At 44.9% G+C, this 18749-nt stretch overlaps 1 protein-coding gene across 3 annotated transcripts in view; it reads right to left on the bottom strand.

Annotated features, from left to right (window-relative positions):
• Positions 1 to 533: 533 nt before the first annotated feature.
• LOC147904070 (dual specificity protein phosphatase family protein) overlaps positions 534 to 18749 on the bottom strand; it is a 147358-nt gene continuing 129142 nt past the window's right edge. For all 3 annotated transcript variants that reach the window (XM_087370357.1, XM_087370361.1, XM_087370367.1), the window contains 2 exons: positions 1238 to 1395; positions 534 to 1051 (listed from right to left, as the gene is read on the bottom strand). In XM_087370357.1, coding sequence (XP_087226483.1) covers positions 805 to 1051; positions 1238 to 1395 — 405 coding nt within the window. In that variant the 3' untranslated portion in view covers positions 534 to 804. The remainder of the gene's footprint in view (positions 1052 to 1237; positions 1396 to 18749) is intronic.

Here is an 18749-nt window from a genome sequence, read left to right as displayed (position 1 = left end):
ATCTGGAAGGGTGTGACCCAAAGATGCGGGCGAAAAGTGATGTGGAGCCCTCTAATTCCACATCTTTCTTGAGCTGCTGCAACTCGTATTCTGAAAAAGTGACGGTTCTCGTGGCCGGTGGAAGTGGACGGAGATTGGCTGAATGGGGATCCATTCGCCAATCGATGTGAAAAGGCCGATTCCAACACTAAAAAAGCTCCCGTCCGTGAAACTACTGCCCAGGACGCCCTGAACGCGGGCGCAGGAAGAAGGAGAAAGAGAGGGTAGGAGAGAGGGGAAGGGAAGGAGAGGATAGACTGAAGGGGGAGACGGAGGTAGGCTGAGGGGGAGGCGTGGGGAGCTGAGTTAGGAAGGAAGGGGGCGGGGAGGGAGAGGGAGGAGGTTTTTCTTTTGGAACATAAAATTTGACATTCTAACAAGCCTAAATTTACTTCTTTAGTTGATCAGAAATATCACAATGGACATGCTAATTAAAAATATAGCGGACCAAAAGTTTTGAGAATCTTACACATCCACTTCTATCAGGAATGGGGATAAAGAGACCATTGGGATAAAAGTTTGCTGTTAGTTAGATACAATCTTTCTCTGCCCTGTGTTCTTGAGTCGTGGTAGGCACCTTAATTGTCTGCATAATATCAGGGAATGTCAAAAGACTTTTTATATGCAATAATCAAGACACCAAAGAGTTGAATGCATAATGGAATCAGTGCTGTTTGAGTAACTCCATCCATCTGGAAGTATGACGAGCCTTTGTACCATACAGATGTTTCATTGTGGAAGTGTCTAACCCATAGCTTTTACTTATCAAGCATTGTTGCAGCCAGGGTGTGACTTTTGCAAGTGGGTTTTTAATGAAAAAATGCTGAAGCCAGAAGCCCTGCCACAAACAGGGCATATTTGAACAGAAGGTTTCCTTTGCTTCCAATCCATAGAAATAACTCCATGGATTTGGTTATCAAGATTTATTAAGGCATTCATGAACCCATCATTTGGTTGGGCACGACGATGTACAGTTTTCAGTTGGTCCCATGCTTGTAAAAGTGTCAAATTTCTGAAATCAACACAGGGAAAACACATCCACATGAAGTTATAGAAAGTGACTGCTTTAAACATGCAAGTCCTGCGATTATCTGGTCACATAATAGCTGCTGCAATGATTAAATATAGAACAATACTAAATTTTCAAATAGAGCAAAAGCTTATTGAAAGCAAGTCTAGAGAGGATGGAAACTCTCACTTCCGAAGCATCAAGTATGCTAGCACAATTGCTGCACTTCGACTTCTCCCTTCAAAGCAATGCACGAGACACTTTCTACCCTTTTTTTCGGAAAATTCTATAAAATCACATGCTTCCTTGAAAATACAGCTTATATCAGTGGTCTCCAGATCAAGTACCTGACCAACAATATTATTCACTTCAGAAATGCATAAAAACCCATTTCCAACCCACCAGAAATTCATTACATTTCACTGCATCTTTTAAGGGGGATATGGATGTCAGACTAATTAATTATTCTGATCACATTGACCACAAGGCTTGCAGGCAGAATCTCTCATACACAGCTGTAATGTATCAGACATGTGATTGCAAATCTGTTCAATGAGGAGTTTCGTTTCCCCTCCACCCAGAAAATGAACACGATTCAGCCGATACATAAGATAAGGGATCCATTGGACCCATCCATTCATCGGACAATCATAATTGGGAAAATCATGGCTATGTTGTTTGGGACTACACTCAAAATATTCATTAATGGGTCTTAAAAGTCGTGGATTGAGCTCAGCAAGAGCTCAGGTATCAAGAGTCCTCTGCATTGGATCAGGTCTTCACCCTTTAAGCCCTTGTAGGAGCTAAACACCATAAGCACAAAGATCCATTGCTGGTTCATGAATGTCAAGAAAAAGATTTCAGCTCTGTGACCCATGCAACCACACATTGACTGTAGGACTTGGGGATTCCCCATGAATGTGTTTGGGCTGTCATGGCTTTATATGAACAACTGAAGGGTCAAACGCACTCACCGACAGGATTAACCAGACTAATTTCCAGCAACATTGGTGTGAAACAAGGCTTCCCATATCTCTCACACTTTTGGGCTTTACATTGATAGATTGGAGACAGATGGGGTCTACACTTGCAGGAATTATCATGTTGATTTCGCTCTATGCTGACCATGTGATTCAAGTCTCTTCTACCCCATAAGGCTTGCAAGCCCGCTTGTAAGGGTTGTAAGACAACTTGGATGCACCCGGTCATTTTGTGAGCATACTAAACTTTCAGTGAATCTCTGCAAAACAAAAGCAATGATTTTTCATACCTCCAAAGAGCATAGGGTTCTCCTTTTTTTATTGGAAACAGCAGTAGTGCTTTCCTAAATCAAAATCCCTCTTATTTGACTATTTGGTGAGACCAGCAGCCATGTATACAAGAACCATGCACACAATTTATTTTAGCCTGTTTTCCCGATTACGTATTCCCACTGCCAGGTATAGAATGTGCAGCATTCCCGTGCCTGTTGGAAATATGGGCCTCTTGAACCTTGGCATGGTCCTAACCCCCTCTTGGAAAATTTGTGGAATTAAGAAGCTAAAAGAAGCCCTTGGTGCTGTGTAACACGTGGATAAAAAGGAGACTATCCCATAGGCATGGGAGTCTCTCTCAATATCCCGCCGGCCCTTTTGGGGAGAGAGAGGCAGCATGGCTAGAAGGGAGGGGGAGTGGGACCCCCCCTACTCAGCGATTATAGAGATTCCAAGGCGGCAATGGAATTGATGGCCTGCGATAGTACATGAACTGGTTGTGAACTTTCTAGCATTTGATTGGCTGGTTGACACGCCCTTTGTGTGGGTGGTTGCCAATGTTTGTCTGACCCAGCCCTATGTGTTGGTGGTCAGGTTTCTATTGGTTGATCTGGCCCTTGGTGGGTGTTCAGTGTTTATAGGCTGATCAGTTCTCTTGTGGTGTTAGGCCCATGGGGGGGTGTTGGAAATATGGGCCTATTGGGCCTTGGTGTGCTCCTAATGCCCTCGTGCTACCTTGGAAAATTTATGGAATTAAGGAGCTAAAAGAGGCCGTTAGTGCTGTGTGACACGTGGAAGAAAAGGAGACTAATCCCATAAGCATGGGGTGCTTTCAATGTTCAAGGTATATAAAGAAGGTTGTGAAGCCTCCCTCAATACTCCGCCGGGCCTTTTGGGGCGTGAGAGAGGCAACATGGCTAGGAGGGAGGGGGAGTGGGACCCCCCTCCTTGGCACGCTTATGGGGCAACACACGTGGCCAACATCATTCAATAAGCTCTTGAAGATACTTTCATGCGTCTTATTTATCATGTTTAGTAAAGTACATTTGAAAGGTTGGCATTTCACACCTACTTGTTTGGCTCCTTAGGCACCACCAGAGCTTCACTTGGCCCCTACAAGAGCACACCCCTTCTTGTCAAGCCCATCATGGACCACTAGAGCCTTCAATTGGCCCCCTCTTGAGCCTCTCATGGATCATCTAAGATCTATGCAACTCTAGGCATACACCCCTCAACTGGAACAAAATTTGGGGACCAAGGTGTTATGACGAGGATTGGTCACACGTTGGGTGGCTACAAGTACTTATGTTGTCTAGTCTCATCAAAATCAAACTATACCATGTTGGATTATTCTGCAAAGTTTGTGGACATCCCATGAAGTTAGATGCAGCCTCCTAGACTATGAGCTTTATGTAGAGATCTCAGCATGGGAGACTCTATATCATGATGATCTAGACTCCCATGGCTAGCACTCGAGTCTTCATGCACAGTTTATCAAGAAGTTTTGTTTGGATGTTGGGATTCACAGTCACTAACATACATCCATTCCAGAACACGGTAGATTGCCCATGGGCCACAAAGCTAACCAAGCACAACTTGAACCACATGACAAATGCTCTTAGACATACATGCCCACAACCCACACTCACTTGAGCATCCAATGCTCACTACCTTGAGCATCTTCAAAACTGTCAGATTCTTCTATATCACATAGTGAACTCATCCAAGCTGTATCAGCATAGTTTGCTCCTCTTGAACCAACCCTTGTCCTCCTAGAGGGAGGGGCTGAAAGGACAGCGTTGAACAGCCACCTCAAGACTGCTCTAGCTTCCTATGAAGAAGCTCTCTCTTCTCTAACAATAATTTCAAACATCATCATGTGAGACAAGCTGATCCTGAATCTGATTGGGAGCATCCAAAGGCTACTGTGCATCGGCATGTGCAGGCCATAATTACTGATGTTTGACTGGTTGTTCTGAAGTCCTCTCGATGCCCAGTGGAAGTAACCATTCAAACACATCCTGATAGCTGCACACATTAGTGTGTCTTGAAGTTGCTTATCCATGCTGGTGGGGAGGTAATCTGAGTCACTCCTCACTTCAAATGGCTCCATCTCTGAACAAACCTCTTGCTCATCATAAACCTTGCTACCAAAACTCATGAGTATAAATATATATGGCCTGGATGTCCTGCTTCCTCAATGCTTTAGCCGCCCCTGTACATGCCCCGGCCTCATCAGTATGGCCTGAAATTCAAGGTCTTGTACTTCTCCTTTTGAAGTTGTGAACGCGCATTTCTCCTAAAGCCGCACAACCTTCCTATGGCCATACAAGGTCGGTATCTACACTTGGTGCCCCTTGGTGCCATGCGGAAAGGAGTGTTAGAGGATGCTGAAATGTAGGAAAAATGAAAGTGCGAGGACTAGAAAAAGGGAAAAAAAGATTGAAAATAGGGAAGAAACTGTAAGGAAAAAGGGCACGCAGATGGATGGGCCTTGACTTGGCAAAACAGACACAAAGAAGGAAAGAAAGAAAAAAAGTCTATCAACACCTAGGACAAATACAAAAATCCATAGCCAAAATCCAAAATCCATAATTCATAACCCTGCCCATAACGGCGTCGGTACATAGAAGGGAAAAACTCCCTAAGTGGAAGCCAATGAGAGTGCCAGCTCTAGCAGGGGGTGTCAATGTGTGTGACTGCAAAAACCCTGTGATAGGGCGCTGGTTACTGTCGGCATGTGCGGCTCGCTGAAGTATCCTGGCACCACAGTCACTCCTGTGGGTTGTGCATAGGGTCTAGTAAGCATGGAAGCAAGGTCCCCTAGCATGATCTGAGAATGAATGCACTGGTGAGCCTGACGTGTCTCTGACTCTGGCTTGGATCTCTATGACTCCTGCTGGTCTGTGCTGTCTTGCTGGAAAAACTCGGTAATCATGCTCTGGGATGATCTCCCCTACGTGCCCTGAGCAACCTCTCCTTGTGTCGTACGGCCTCACGAATGAAGGCTGCCAAGCATCTCTCGTCTGGATAAGATTGGAAACTAGGTAGGGCATGCTTTGTCCCTCTAAAAAGGAAATGCTATCGACCTTTGCTCTCGTAGTATACCGGGCACATGAAAGCGAAATGCTCCTCTGACTCGATCTCTCGAGAGGTGAAAATTCAGCCCTCTCTGTGTATGCCCTCCGCTCGACCACTCTCTACACAAAGGCGGTGTGATGAGACCCGGAACTACCCGATAGAAATCCTCATGGAGTGGGGGAGGTGGTTCTGTGTGTGTATCCTGGTGGGTCGATGAAGCCCTCCTCTGAGATCCATAGGCAATGGTCTCTGTAGAAGCTGAGCTTCATAGGGAGCTCACGGGGTGCCAACCAAGTCCTGAATGTCTATACCAGGTCATCCTCTCGGATGACCTCGTTCACCTCGTGATACGTGAGTGGGATAGAGGGGGTCTCAACACTATATTGGAATGGGGGTAGCCTATCTATATTGAGCCCAAGGCTCTCAAACCATATACGAGTACGGGCATACCAACACCTCTAGTCCGCCTCTGTTACCACTGTCATGGAGGAGCAAGGAAGTCTGCCTCGTCTTGAGGTGCAAGATCCATACTGCTCAATGTGTAAGAGATCTAGTCGAGTGAGACTATGACAAAGTACTCCATAGGAGCGCACCAAACGTGGCGGGGGTCCTAGTGGATGCTTTGTGTGGTTAGTTGGGGATGCCTGACTAGCTTGTGCTTTGCCATGCTAGATGATCGGTATTGTGGGTGATTCCATGTTAATACTGATGTTGCTAGTGTTATTGGTGTTGTGCTTGATTATTGTCCTTTGAGCGCGGTTATGTTGGGATCGGTTGATTCGGTGATTCGTTCAATCGATTGTTAATAACTAATATAATTAGCGGCTTGAGTACAAGTGATGGAACTCATAGCGAGGATTGGAGTTAGTACGAGGGTACCGATCGAGGTGTCGCACAGCGCATTATATATGGCCATGGGCCAATTTTGTATTTGTTTTATTATTGCAAGTTTGAGCAATATATTTTAGTGGACATAATTCATTTTTGGGCCCTAAGATGGCTATGTAAAGCAAATCCCTCATTTTTGGATGAGAGGGATAATTTTGGCTCCTTGGTGCTTTTATGGAATATCATAAATACTCTAGATGAGGAAGCGTGAGCCACTCATCTAGGGGGGTGAGATTGTACCCAGTCTGCTATTGTTCTCGTGATGTGATTGTGCTCTTCTTCTCCAATTGATTAAGGTGGTGAATTTGTGTGAAAAGAATTACCTTCTGGTTTCAGTGGTATCAGAGCCTAGGTCACGCTCTTGTGAAGGAATTAAAGAGAAGCTCCCACGTGGTGGAAGTCAAGGAGAAGTTCTTGTGAAGGACGAAGAAGAGAGAGCTTACAGAAAGAGAAAATAAAAATATTTTTTAAAAAAAAATTCGAGGTATTTTAAATCACTAAGGGGAGTATATGGTCATCTTGAATACTCTGCAGCAGTGGATTTTCATGGATGGAACCATAGTGGCCCGCGTATCTTTCTCCTCTGCTCGCACGCTCAACACAGTCTGGACTCTGCAGTAGTTATGGCGTCTTGTTCACAGAGGACTCTAGGAGTCTAAAGGGGCCATCGCCATGCTGCCCATGCAGTAAACGGTCACGTCTTCTGAGAGATACTCCCGCTGTGTGCGCATTGGTCTCTTGTGGACTGCAACAAGGCCATGATTTATTTTCTTCTCTTCCTCGGGCACCATAAAGTTCAATCCATCGCCTCTAGCCCTCCCTTATCCGTGCCAGCCAGTGTTCACGTAGTCAGCAACCTCTAGAGACTTTGGGACTTGGGAGTCTTCTTCCGTGCGAGCCCGCCGTCGGCAGGCCCTCGTTGAAGTATTTTGAGAGTCTCATCTCTGTTGCGCGCCCGTCTGCAGCGTGCAGACCTACCGTCAGGTCTCACGGTCCTGCAAATCTTCAATAGCGCCGCCGGTTTTGGGAGTTACGCAGATCGTGATCATTGCTTACAAGACTATAAGCCACCGGCCCGTATCGTTATTTTATTTGTAATTTTGCATCAAAGGTTCTAAGGCCTTTATAAATTTTTTATTTTTTTAATTTTATTTTTATTTTAATTTTTTTTTAAAGAAAAGAAAAGAAAGAAAGAGATGAAGAGGAGAATGCAACAAGTCATATACGAGGCTCAACAAGGTGATCGGAGCTCAACAAGCGAAGACCATCGCCAATTCTGAACGCTTAAATCAAGAAGGCGATTGGAACCACGAATCACCGAGCAATTAATTGGAGATCAGTCGAGCGCATAAACGACTACGAGCAACATCATCGGTCACATATCTCCCACTCTAGTCCTTTCCACCTCCAATCAGAGAGCGAGATAAGTGATTTCTTTTGCTTTATATGTCATACACTTAGTATCTCCGCCATCCATTTCTTACCATACACTTGAATCTCACTTTTTCATCCGTTTAATTCTCATACACTTAGTATCTTTATTTTTCTCCGCTCCGCTTATTTGTACTTATTGCATTATCATGGCACATCAACCACAACCACCCACGCTCCAAGAGCAGTTAGACGCACTTCAGGCACAGTTGGCCGATGAGCGTGAGCATAGGGAGAGATTGGAAAAGAAAATCAATGGTAAGAAAAGGTAAAGACATTCATCTGACGATGAGTCATCCGATGATGATACTATTATCAGGACAGTCAAAGCCACATTGAGAGCATAAAATTCGAGGAAGGAGAGTAAGATAAGTAGAAAAGCTTTCTTGCCTGGTAGGATTTCTATCCTATGATCTTCACGTCGAGAACATGGTAGTCCAAGCGGTAAATCCTCTAAGAAACAATCAGAAAATTGAGAAATAAACTTTTGGTATGTAGGCTTAGTGTTTGACTGAGTAGCCGTTACCGTATTCACCAAAATAAGATATGTCTTCTCACGTTTTCTAATTGCTCTTTTGGCTTGTGTGTGGTTGAGTAAAGGACTGACCTCAGATTTCATTAAGCTTTTCATACATATTTCTTGTCTGTCCTTCTCAATCCACATCTGATGTGAATTGTAATCTATCTTAGGATTGTATTGATGCCTCCATGGCATTCCTAAGATGATGTCCACTCCCTGTAGGGGTGCCACTAGAAAGTCTCGTTTATCCTTGTAGGGTTTGATTGAGATTTCAAGATTCTTGACTTCTCTAGTGCAATTGTATTTTGTTTTGGTAAAAGCAGCTTTGACCTTATAGTTAGATGGGAAAGACTCTAGGTTTAGCTTTGCTAAGGTTCTTTCCGAAATGAAATCATGTGTACTACCATCGTCATGCAAAACAACCACCTCTTTGCCATTAATGAAACCTTTCATCTTTAGAAGAGCATGACAATTATACTTACCTCCCTCTTGCTTGGTTGCTTCGTCGTCAATCATGTGCAGTTTCGCCGTCAGGGTCTTCTTTCTTTCGGGACACTCAGTGGCTATGTGTCCCACTTTGTTGCATTTGAAAATGCATGCTTTCCAATGCAAGTCTTTCTGGTGGTTTTTGGGCTGAGGCAATGAAGACTGTAGTGCATGTGATCAATAGATCACCTAGTAAGAGTTTGGATGGTGGTATTCCATTTCTTTCTTTGGAAAATTTCCACAGTTCGTTCGGCTTCGAAGAAGAATCTGTCTTCTGTGGAGCAAAACCATTTTTAGATTTAAAGAAGGGCTTTTTATCAAATCTCTTTTTCTTATTAAAGGGTACATGCCGTTCCGAATCTTTTCCTTCTTTTGGGATCCCATTCTTCCTTCCTTTCACAATTCATTGCAAGAGAAATTGCATAGCTTAGTGAGCGAGGATGAAACATGTTAATCTCGGCTCTCAACTTAGACCTGCCACATACTTTTTGCGTTGAACTCGCTCATTAACTTTCTCCAAGGATTGTAATTGGATCAACGTTTGCCAAAATCTATCAGTATATGTGGAGATCGTTTCCTTATCGAACTGCCTAAAAGTATCCCACTGTTGTCTGGTTTTTGCTTTGAAGTGTGAGGGAAGAAAATCTCTCTTGATGAGCTTTTGAAAAGACTTTCAAGATTTTAGTCGCCTTTTACTGTGCTTAATGATGTTCCACCAAAGTGCAGCACTCTCTACTAAATGATTTGTAGCACATTTAATCTTGTCTTTTTCAGAAAATTTCTCCCCTGAAAATAATCATCTAGCTGACTGATCCAAGACAAGACAGTGCGTGCTTCTTTCTTTCCATCAAAATTTTGAAATGTACTCCACCTTGCAAAGCTCCTTATAGAATCAACCAGCTAGAGCAAAAAGAAATACAAAAGCAAGTGGAGGAACTGATAGAGAGAGGATTGATAAGACCCAGCAGTTCTCCTTATGGAACACCTGTCTTATTAGTCAAAAAGAAAAATGGAACTTATCGAATGTGCATAGACTATCGTGCACTAAACAAAATCACAGTGAAGAACAAATATCCAATCCCTAGGATTGATGATCTTTTGGACATATTTAAAGGGGCCAAGGTCTTCAGTAAGATAGATCTCAAATCTGGCTATCATCAAGTTCGTATGGTAGAAGAGGATATATACAAGACTGCCTTTAGAACTCAAACGGGACATTATGAGTTTCTAGTTATGCCTTTTGGGCTAACTAATGCTCCAGCTACTTTTAGTAGAATGATGAACCGAATCTTTCCTAAACACCAAGATTGTGTGGTAGTATTTTTCGATGATATTCTGGTCTTTAGCAAAGATGTTGAGGAGCATAAGGAACATCTGAAGCTAGTCTTTTCACTCTTGAAAGAAAATCAATTGTACATATATCCTGAAAAGAGCAGTTTCTTTCAAGATCAGATAGAGTATTTGGGTCAGATTGTATCCGTCGATGGGATTCGAGTAGATCCAAAGAAGATTGAGTGCATAGTCACATGGCCTAAACCCCGAGATATACATGAATTAAGATCATTCTTGGGATTGTGTAGCTTTTATAGAAATTTTGTCAAGAATTTCACATACATTGCACATCCATTGATAGACCTTCTTAGAAAAGCTAAGCATTTCTTATGGATTGAGTGTCAAGATAAATCTTTTACAGCTTTGAAAGAAGCTCTCACACAAGCTCCTATGTTGCAACTACCCGATTTCTCTAGACCATTCTTTGTAGTTGTAACCGATGCTAGTGGATATGGAATTGGAGCCGTGCTTATACATCCAATAGCATATGAGAGCCAAAAATTAAAACTAGCAGAATGCAATTATAGTACATATGATAAAGAATTAACCGCTATTGTACATGCCTTACGAACGTGGAAACATTATTTGATGGGATCTGAGTTTCTTATCAAAACCGATCAGCAAAGTATCAAGCATTTGTTGACTCAGCCACTGATATCTGATAGGCACATCAAGTGGGCGTCATTTATACAGAGTTTTCAGCCCATGATTCAGTATCAACCTGGAAAAGAGAATGTAGTTGCTGATGCTCTTAGTAGAAAGCTAAGTATTAATCACATCACTGCTGTAGAGACCCAGCCTTTCGAAAGTATGAAGAATTCTTATCAAGGGGATCCAGACTTTTCCAATATATGGAACAAATTAGAGAATAATAATTGGAATCCTATGTTGGATTATTCATGCAATGGTGGATACCTCTTTTATCAAAAGAAATTATGCATCACTCGACCCTTTAGAGTCTAGACAAATTGTAATGGAGGAAATGCACCAACCACCATATATGGGACATAGGGGAGTGACTGCCACTTTACAAGTGATAGCAAGAGAATTTCATTGGCCTACTATAAGAAAAGATGTGGCTAAGTTTGTAGCCGAATGCATCACTTGCCAGAAGATCAAGAGTTACAAAGGAAAGACCCCAGGATTGCTAATGCCTTTGCCTATTCCTTCGCAACCTTAGGAACAAATATCCATGGATTTCATAACAGGTTTTCCTACTACAGCGAATCAAAATGATATGATTTGGGCGATAGTAGATCGCTTTAGTAAGCAAGCTTATTTCATCCCATGCAAGAAGACTTTAACAGCTCAGCAAGCTGCACATTTATTCATCAAGCATATCTTTGTTCATCATGGCTTGCCAAAGATTATAGTGTCTGATTGAGATTCGAAGTTTTGCAGTAATTTCTGGACTGCATTATTTCATAATCTAGGCACTAAATTAGACTTCTCATCAGCTTTTCATCCAGAATCGAATGGACAAACTGAAGTTACAAACAGTACTATTCTGGATATGATAAGAGCTTGTGCGGGAAGTCAACCAAAGACTTGGGACAAATACATTCATCTCTTACAGTTTGCTTATAATAATACTCCTCATTTTGCAACTGGAAGAGCACCCTTTGAGATTATCTATGGGAAGGTTTTACCTATTCCTATCACACGATTGACCCATAGAGTGGAGGCAGCAAATGCATTTACCCATGTCTATCAAAATATTCTCAAAGAGGTTCGAGAAGCCATTGCAATCGCTCAAGAGAAGTACACAAAACAAGCTAATAAGGAACGGAAACACATGCTTTTTAAAGAAGGTGATTATGTGCTTCTTCAGATTGAGAAAAGAAGATTGAGGAGCGTTGAGAAATGGCCAGTAATCAAGATGTCACCACGTTTTTATGGACCATTCAAGGTGATTCAGAAAATCAATGATCTAGCTTATAGGCTTGAATTACCTGATAATTGAAAAATACATAATGCTTTCCATATCAGCCTCTTAAAGCCCTTCAAAGGGCCTTTACCTATTCATCCTATCTATGAAGAGGCTCCATTGATTGTTGATGAAGAAGAAATTATGGAACTCGAATGCATTGTTGATCATCAATAGACCTCGACCCAAAAAGGAAATGTCTATACTAAATACTTGCTCAAATTTAAGAATCATCCAAGAGATGATGCTCAGTGGATGCCTGAGCGGTTCTTTCGAACTTTTTTAGACCTCCTTAGTTCCTATAATCAAACACGCAACTGAGGTCAGTTGCAATCCAAGCAAGAGGGATGTTACGGAAATTATATTTCTGATATATCTTGCTTTGGACATTATTATTTTTAGTCGAGTGAGACTATGACAAAGTACTCCATAGGAGCGCACCGGACGCGGCGGGGGTCCTAGTTAATACTTTGTGTGGTTAGTTGGGGACGCCTGACTAGCTTGTGCTTTGCCATGCTAGATGATCGGTATTGTGGGTGATTCCATGTTAATACTGATGTTGCTAGTGTTATTGGTGTTGTGCTTGATTATTGTGCTTTGAGCGCAGTTATGTTGGGATCGGTTGATTCGGTGATTCGTTCAATCGATTGTTAATAACTAATATAATTGGCGGCTTGAGTACAGGTGATGGAACTCATAGCAAGGATTGGAGTTAGTGCGAGGGTACCGATCGAGGTGTCGCACAGCGCATTATATATGGCCATGGGCCAATTTTGTATTTGTTTTATTATTGCAAGTTTGAGCAATATATTTTAGTGGACATAATTCATTTTTAGGCCCTAAGATGGCTATGTAAAGCAAATCCCTCATTTTTGGATGAGAGGGATAATTTTGGCTCCTTGGTGCTTTTATGGAATATCATAAATACTCTAGATGAGGAAGTATGAGCCACTCATCTAGGGGGGGGAGATTGTACCCAGTCTGCTATTGTTCTCATGGTGTGATTGTGCTCTTCTTCTCCAATTGATTAAGGTGGTGAATTTGTGTGAAAAGAATTACCTTCTAGTTTCAAGTGGCATCGAGATGCCCCGAAACAGCCAGAACTATCTGATGTGGAATAGAAGGCTTACTACGGATCATGGCCTGAAGCCTCTCAACTCGAGCTCACTCCGTCTGTGATAGATCAGCAGGCCTCCAACAAGGGCTACCATACATACCTGCGGATAGAACCAAACAATCGAAGAGGAGAGATTTGGTCTGAGGGTCCTTGAAGTGAGAGTGAAAGCATTGTCGCTCGATTTAGGCCAGCGCAACATACCCCCTGCTCAGTCGAGCCTGTAGTGCTAGTTGCATCGTAAAGATCAGGCCGGGGAGCAGGACCCCCAGGTAGGTGTAAGATGAAACTACCTCCATTGGCAATCCATCCAAAGTGAAATGCTATCTGTCCAGATGTGTTGAATATCATGACCTTGGCATAGTTGCATCCGTACGCGTACGGGTGGTTTTTCCATATCCCATCCGTACGAGTTTTTTTTATAAATATTTTAATAATAATATTTTGGGTTATGGGTGTGGTTATGCAGTAAGTTCACTAGCACAGTTTATGGCAAATCCAAAACAGTCTCATTGGAATGCTAGAGGGCCTCCAGTCCCTACAACTGAGCTGGAATCTCCTGGCATTTCTGACCGTGTAACGAAAGAAGGGGATGCTCTTCTCTCGGTTCCCTGCAACTATCCACTCCCATTCCCCTGGATCCCACTGCAAGGATCTAATAGGGGAACCTCCATACAACCAAAGCCTCCAAGATGCTATAGCCAGGAGAACAGGGTCTGGATCAAGATACCACTGTGAGTCTCTACCCATCTCTATGTATCCTGCAATCCTGACAGGCTGAAAAGGAGCCTCCAAAAGAATGTCCTCTGAAGATCTGTGGAGTCTGCCTCCTACATGAACCTGAAAGACAAGGGTATCCTCATGTGCATCCCACAAGGCTATAACCTGCAAAGGGATACCTGTCCTCGAAAAAGCCCCCAACCAGGTGGACTCAAAAATAGGCAAATGGTCTGTATCCATCCACTCCACTGGTATGGCTGCATCTATCTGCTGCATCCTGGTGGCACATCCTCTGAGGTGACTAACTGAACGAGCTCTTTAATCCTCTGGAAGCATCTTGAAAGATTTCCAAGCACCCACCGTGGATGCAGGTCCCAACTCCCATCTAGACCACTGCATATAATGTGACATGCCCAGTGATCTGCCATGCTCATCTAGTATGCAATCATTCCACATGACAGGCTGCCTATCAATTTCTTCACGAGAGGAGGGTGGAACTCTCCGAAGAGTACTTCTGAAGCTGTCCCAAGCTTTCAGAATGGCAGCCATGAGAGGGGAAGTAGGAGATCTGAGACGGGCTGACGTAAAGATCCATCTAGGGCTGTCCATCCAATCTCCTCCCTGAGAAGATGTGCATGTCTATATACTGCGTAAGAAGAAATCCTTCCAAGGCTCCTGACCACGCATCAAACCTCTTACCACCATCTTGCAGAACAAGGCTCTACATTGCAAGTCTGGATCAATAATATTGAGGCCCCCTTCCTCAATGGGTAGAATAAGAGTCTCCCAAGCCACCCTGGCTATCACATCTGAAGTGCCGTCTAATCCACTCCACAAAAAATTCCCGATAGGTCTCTTGAGCTGAGTGATACTGCTTGTAGATCGGCACCAACAAGAGCAAACAAACCAGGTTGTAGCCAACAGTACCTGGTTTACAACCACCACTCTGGATGCAAGGTCAAGTCTGGCCGAACTCCAAAATAGGAGTTTCCTCCTGATGCTCTCCAACACGGGAGCGAACTGATGTGCTGGAGAAATGCCCACCCCAACCTGGCATCCAAGATACCTAACGAAGACACCCCCCTGAATCCAAGTAAATCCAATATCAGCACCCTAATCTGGAGTGTCCTCGTCACTAATCTAGAAACCATTGGATTTGTTCCAGGTAATGTGAGCCCCTGTTGCAATGCAAAATAAATCCAAGGCTGTCCTGAAAGAGGTGAGTGCCTGTGGAGTGGCATCCAAAAAAATAGCTGTGTCATCTACCAACTCACCGTCCAGCAACTCCTCTTCCTGTCTCAACAGAAGTCTCAGCCCAAAAATATCAGCTTGAGCTCTAATATAGAGGCTCATAGCTTCAGCCACAAATAAGAATAGAAAGGGGGCTAGAGGGCATCCCTGTCGGACTGATCTGGATATCTAAAACCTGTCTCCCCTGACTCCACCAATGAGTACTTGGCTATGGGCTGACTTGTAAAGAGCAGAAACCCCTCTAAACCACAAATCTGAAAATCCAAAGCGAAGAAGGGCTCCCTCTAGAAAACCCCTATCATATGCTTTTTCGAAATCCAGGAGTAGAATTCCATGTCTATGGCCCTCATGCATAGCCCACTCAGAAGCTTCCCAAAATGAGAATATATTATAAAAAATGCTTCTGGCATGGATAAAGCCTGTATGTGTGTCATGTATAAGATCTGGCAGGATGGGCTACAATCGCAGGCTGATGGCTTTTGCCAAGATCTTATACAAAGTGCCTAGTAAGGTGATCGGTCTCCACTGAGACACTAAATTTCTGCAACCTCCTTTTGGGATTAGATGAATGAGACCCTCCGAGAGTGAGTCCGGCATCTCACCCAAGTCCCACTGTGCTCTAGAGGGGACTATGACTCTATGTCCAATGACCAAGGGGAGCATCGAAGAAGAGATAGAAATGCAAATACCTCCCTTAGTGCCCAAGGCAAGTGACCAAAAAGTATGGCCAGAAAGAAGCTTACCTAACTTGGCACAATCTCTACCATCCGGCTTATGCTCTTGGAGCATAAAGATATCAATGGGACCACCTGAAACACCTAGATGGAGCTGGTTACAAATCACTGGTTACGAATCAGCCGCCTACGGCCTATAGGAGGAGGAGGCCGGGTGAAAGGTCCTACCCAACCCGGTGGTGGAGAAAATCCTCTCCTGTGAAAGAGCCCTCCTGACAAGTGGAGGGAAATCAACTGGTGAAAGAAAACCCACTCCAGCAGAGGTGGAAACCCTGTCCAACGGAATCCCAATAACTGGCTCCCTCAGGTTCGAGAGTACAAACTCCTCCTCTGTCTCAAACTCTGCCAAATCTGCCAGTACTGCAAAAGAGTTCATGTAGGTGGGAACTAGCATAGGAGTGTGAAGAATCCCAACACCCAAGGGAGAGGGAAAAAAAACCCCCTTACCTCTATCAAGAGGTGAAGTGTGACTAACAGAAGGAGGGGGCTGATCATGCACATCAATGATAGGACCTGAAGAAATGGGTTGTCCCTCCTGATGAGCAGGTGGGGGGACTGGGGCAACCACATCTACGCCTGCAGTAATATCACCTGCCTGTAACTGAGAATGGTACGGGGTGCCTCGTAGAGGTGGCGGAGTGTCAGCAACCCTCACAAGCATCCAACGGGGTACTGATCGTACTGTCCGTGCTGAAGAAGAGAGTCCAGGCCTAGGGGCTGGTCCCGAAGGTCCTGGGCGAGATGGGGGGGCTCTAGTAGCGCATGTAGAAGAAGTAGGACGAGAAGGCGGAATAAACTGTTTGGGCCTTTTCTTCTTTCTTGGGCAATCCCTAGCAAAGTGCCCAAGGGTCCTGCAAATCTTGCACTGATCCTGTCTCCCAGCAACCTCGACTCTGTCGAAAAAAGGAACCATCTGGTCGCTGAAGCATAATGTGATCATCTGTAATATCAAGGTCAGAGATGATAACCCTGACTCGTGGCACCCCATCCGATCTGACAGCCTCTGCCACTGAAGAGGACATGCCAGGGAGGAGAGGGATCTTTGTGACCAACCCAAAAGTAGCTCCTATGAATGGTAAGAGTCGATGGTAGACCTGAGGAAGATCGGGGAACTTGATGAAAAGTGAGGTAACCCTGCTATCTTCCTCTACTGGATCGAAACCCAAAGTGAAGGGTGTTATAAAGATCCTCCTCAAGCTCAATGCCAAAGGACTAGCCCTGAGTACTGAACATGCTGCCTCTAGAGAATCAAATACCACCTGGAAGAACCCTCGTCCGAGCAAACAAACATCAGTGAGGTGCCCTGCGAGGTCTCCAGGTAAAGCCGAAAGCATCCAATCCCTAGCCTGTAGCTTGGAGGGGTGGGAACCGTGGATGTGAGCAAAGAGTGAGGTGGCATACTCCTGCTCTGAGTTTGTCTTGAGCTGCTGAAGCTCGTCTTTGGAAAAGGTGACTGTTTTTGCGGCCAGTGGAAGCGATTGAGGATCGGCTAAATGGGAACCCATTCGTCAATCAAGGTGGAAGGACTGACACAAACACGAGGATGCTCTATCCGTCCGACAACCTGCTATCAGAGAGAGAACTCTCTTGTTCCATTAGGGGAAGAAGAGGGGTGAGGGGGAGGGAGGGAGGTGGTGAAGCAGAGGTAGGGGCAGAAGGAAGGGGCGGGGGAGGGGAAGGGAGGTGGGGTAGGAGGAGCAGGGAGTAGAGGGAGAAGGGGGAGAGGAAGGAGGGGCAGCAGGCGGGTAGGCAGAGGAGGGGAGAGGGCAGCGGGGGTGTAGGGAGAAGGAGGGGAGAGGGCAGCAGGGTAGGAGGTAGAGACGGGTAGGGGGAGCAAGGGGTAAGGAGGGAAGGGCAGCGGGGTCGTAGGGAGAGGCGGGGTGAGAAGCAAGGGAGGAGCGGGGTAGGGAGGGAGAGGTAGCGGGGAAGGGAGGGGGAGCTAGCGAGGTAGGGAGAGGGGGAGCCGGGTAGGGAGGGAGAGGCAGCAGAGAAGGGAGGGGGAGCTAGCGGGGTAGGGAGAGAGGGAGCGGGGTAGGGAGCGAGAGGTAGCGGGGTAGGGAGAGGAGGTAGCGGGGGTAGGGAGGGAGAGAGGGATGGAGGGTAGCGGGAGAGGCATCGAGAGGGGACAGCAGCGGGAGGAGGGGGCAGCAGCCCAGGAGGAGGGGCTGGCAGGGAGAGGAGGAGGGAGGGGAAGGGAAGGACTGCGAGGGAGGGGAGAGGGGTGCAGGACAGAGGGCAGCAGGGCGAAGCAGGACAGGGAGCTCAGCAGCCGTGTATTCATCAGAAACAGTTATTTCACCACATGCTAGGCTGTCTCGTTTTGAGGTTGCTACTCTTGTAATAAAAAAAAAAGTGGGGGGGGGGGGGGGGGGGTGGGTTTTGTTTATTTTGTAGGGGGGGGATCGATTTTGTGCTTGGCCAAAACCTTGGAAAACACGTTTTTAGCACTATTCTAATCCGTACTCCGTACACTGTTGGCCGACTTTGGCTGTGGTTGGCCTCAAGGATGGTCTAAAGGAGGAGGAGAATGAGGAGAAGGAGGATCGCACTGATGCAGGTGATGATGAGGATGAGGATGAGCAAGAGAATGAGGACGAGGATGCAGGCTGCAGCTTGAGGTTTGAGCCTCATCGGTTGTGAATCGTGATGCATTTTAATTTTCAGCTTTATTTCCGGGCTGTGGCATCCTTTTCTTCTATGATGTTTTGGTGTAGTACCTAGTTCCAAGTTTCTACTACCTACTATCTTTGATCATGATGTTTGGTGTAGTATTGATCTATCATTGACACTATGTATCAGAATCCAGATTCTAGATGCCTCTGGTCTCTCGAGGGCCGAGGCTGGACTCTTTGAGCTTTCATGAATCATGACTTCAATATTATTACAAGTTTGAAGTCCGAAGTTTCAATTTAAAAGTTTGTAGCTCTATGTCAATGTAACGTGTACAATGTATATTTTTCTAAA

Source organism: Dipteris shenzhenensis, chromosome 3 (assembly GCF_047967505.1).
Source record: "Dipteris shenzhenensis isolate YYH24624 ecotype China chromosome 3, Dip_SZ_1.0, whole genome shotgun sequence".
Lineage (NCBI taxonomy): Eukaryota > Viridiplantae > Streptophyta > Polypodiopsida > Gleicheniales > Dipteridaceae > Dipteris > Dipteris shenzhenensis.
Note: the sequence above shows the minus strand (reverse complement) of the source record. Positions and strands in the feature narration are given on the sequence as shown.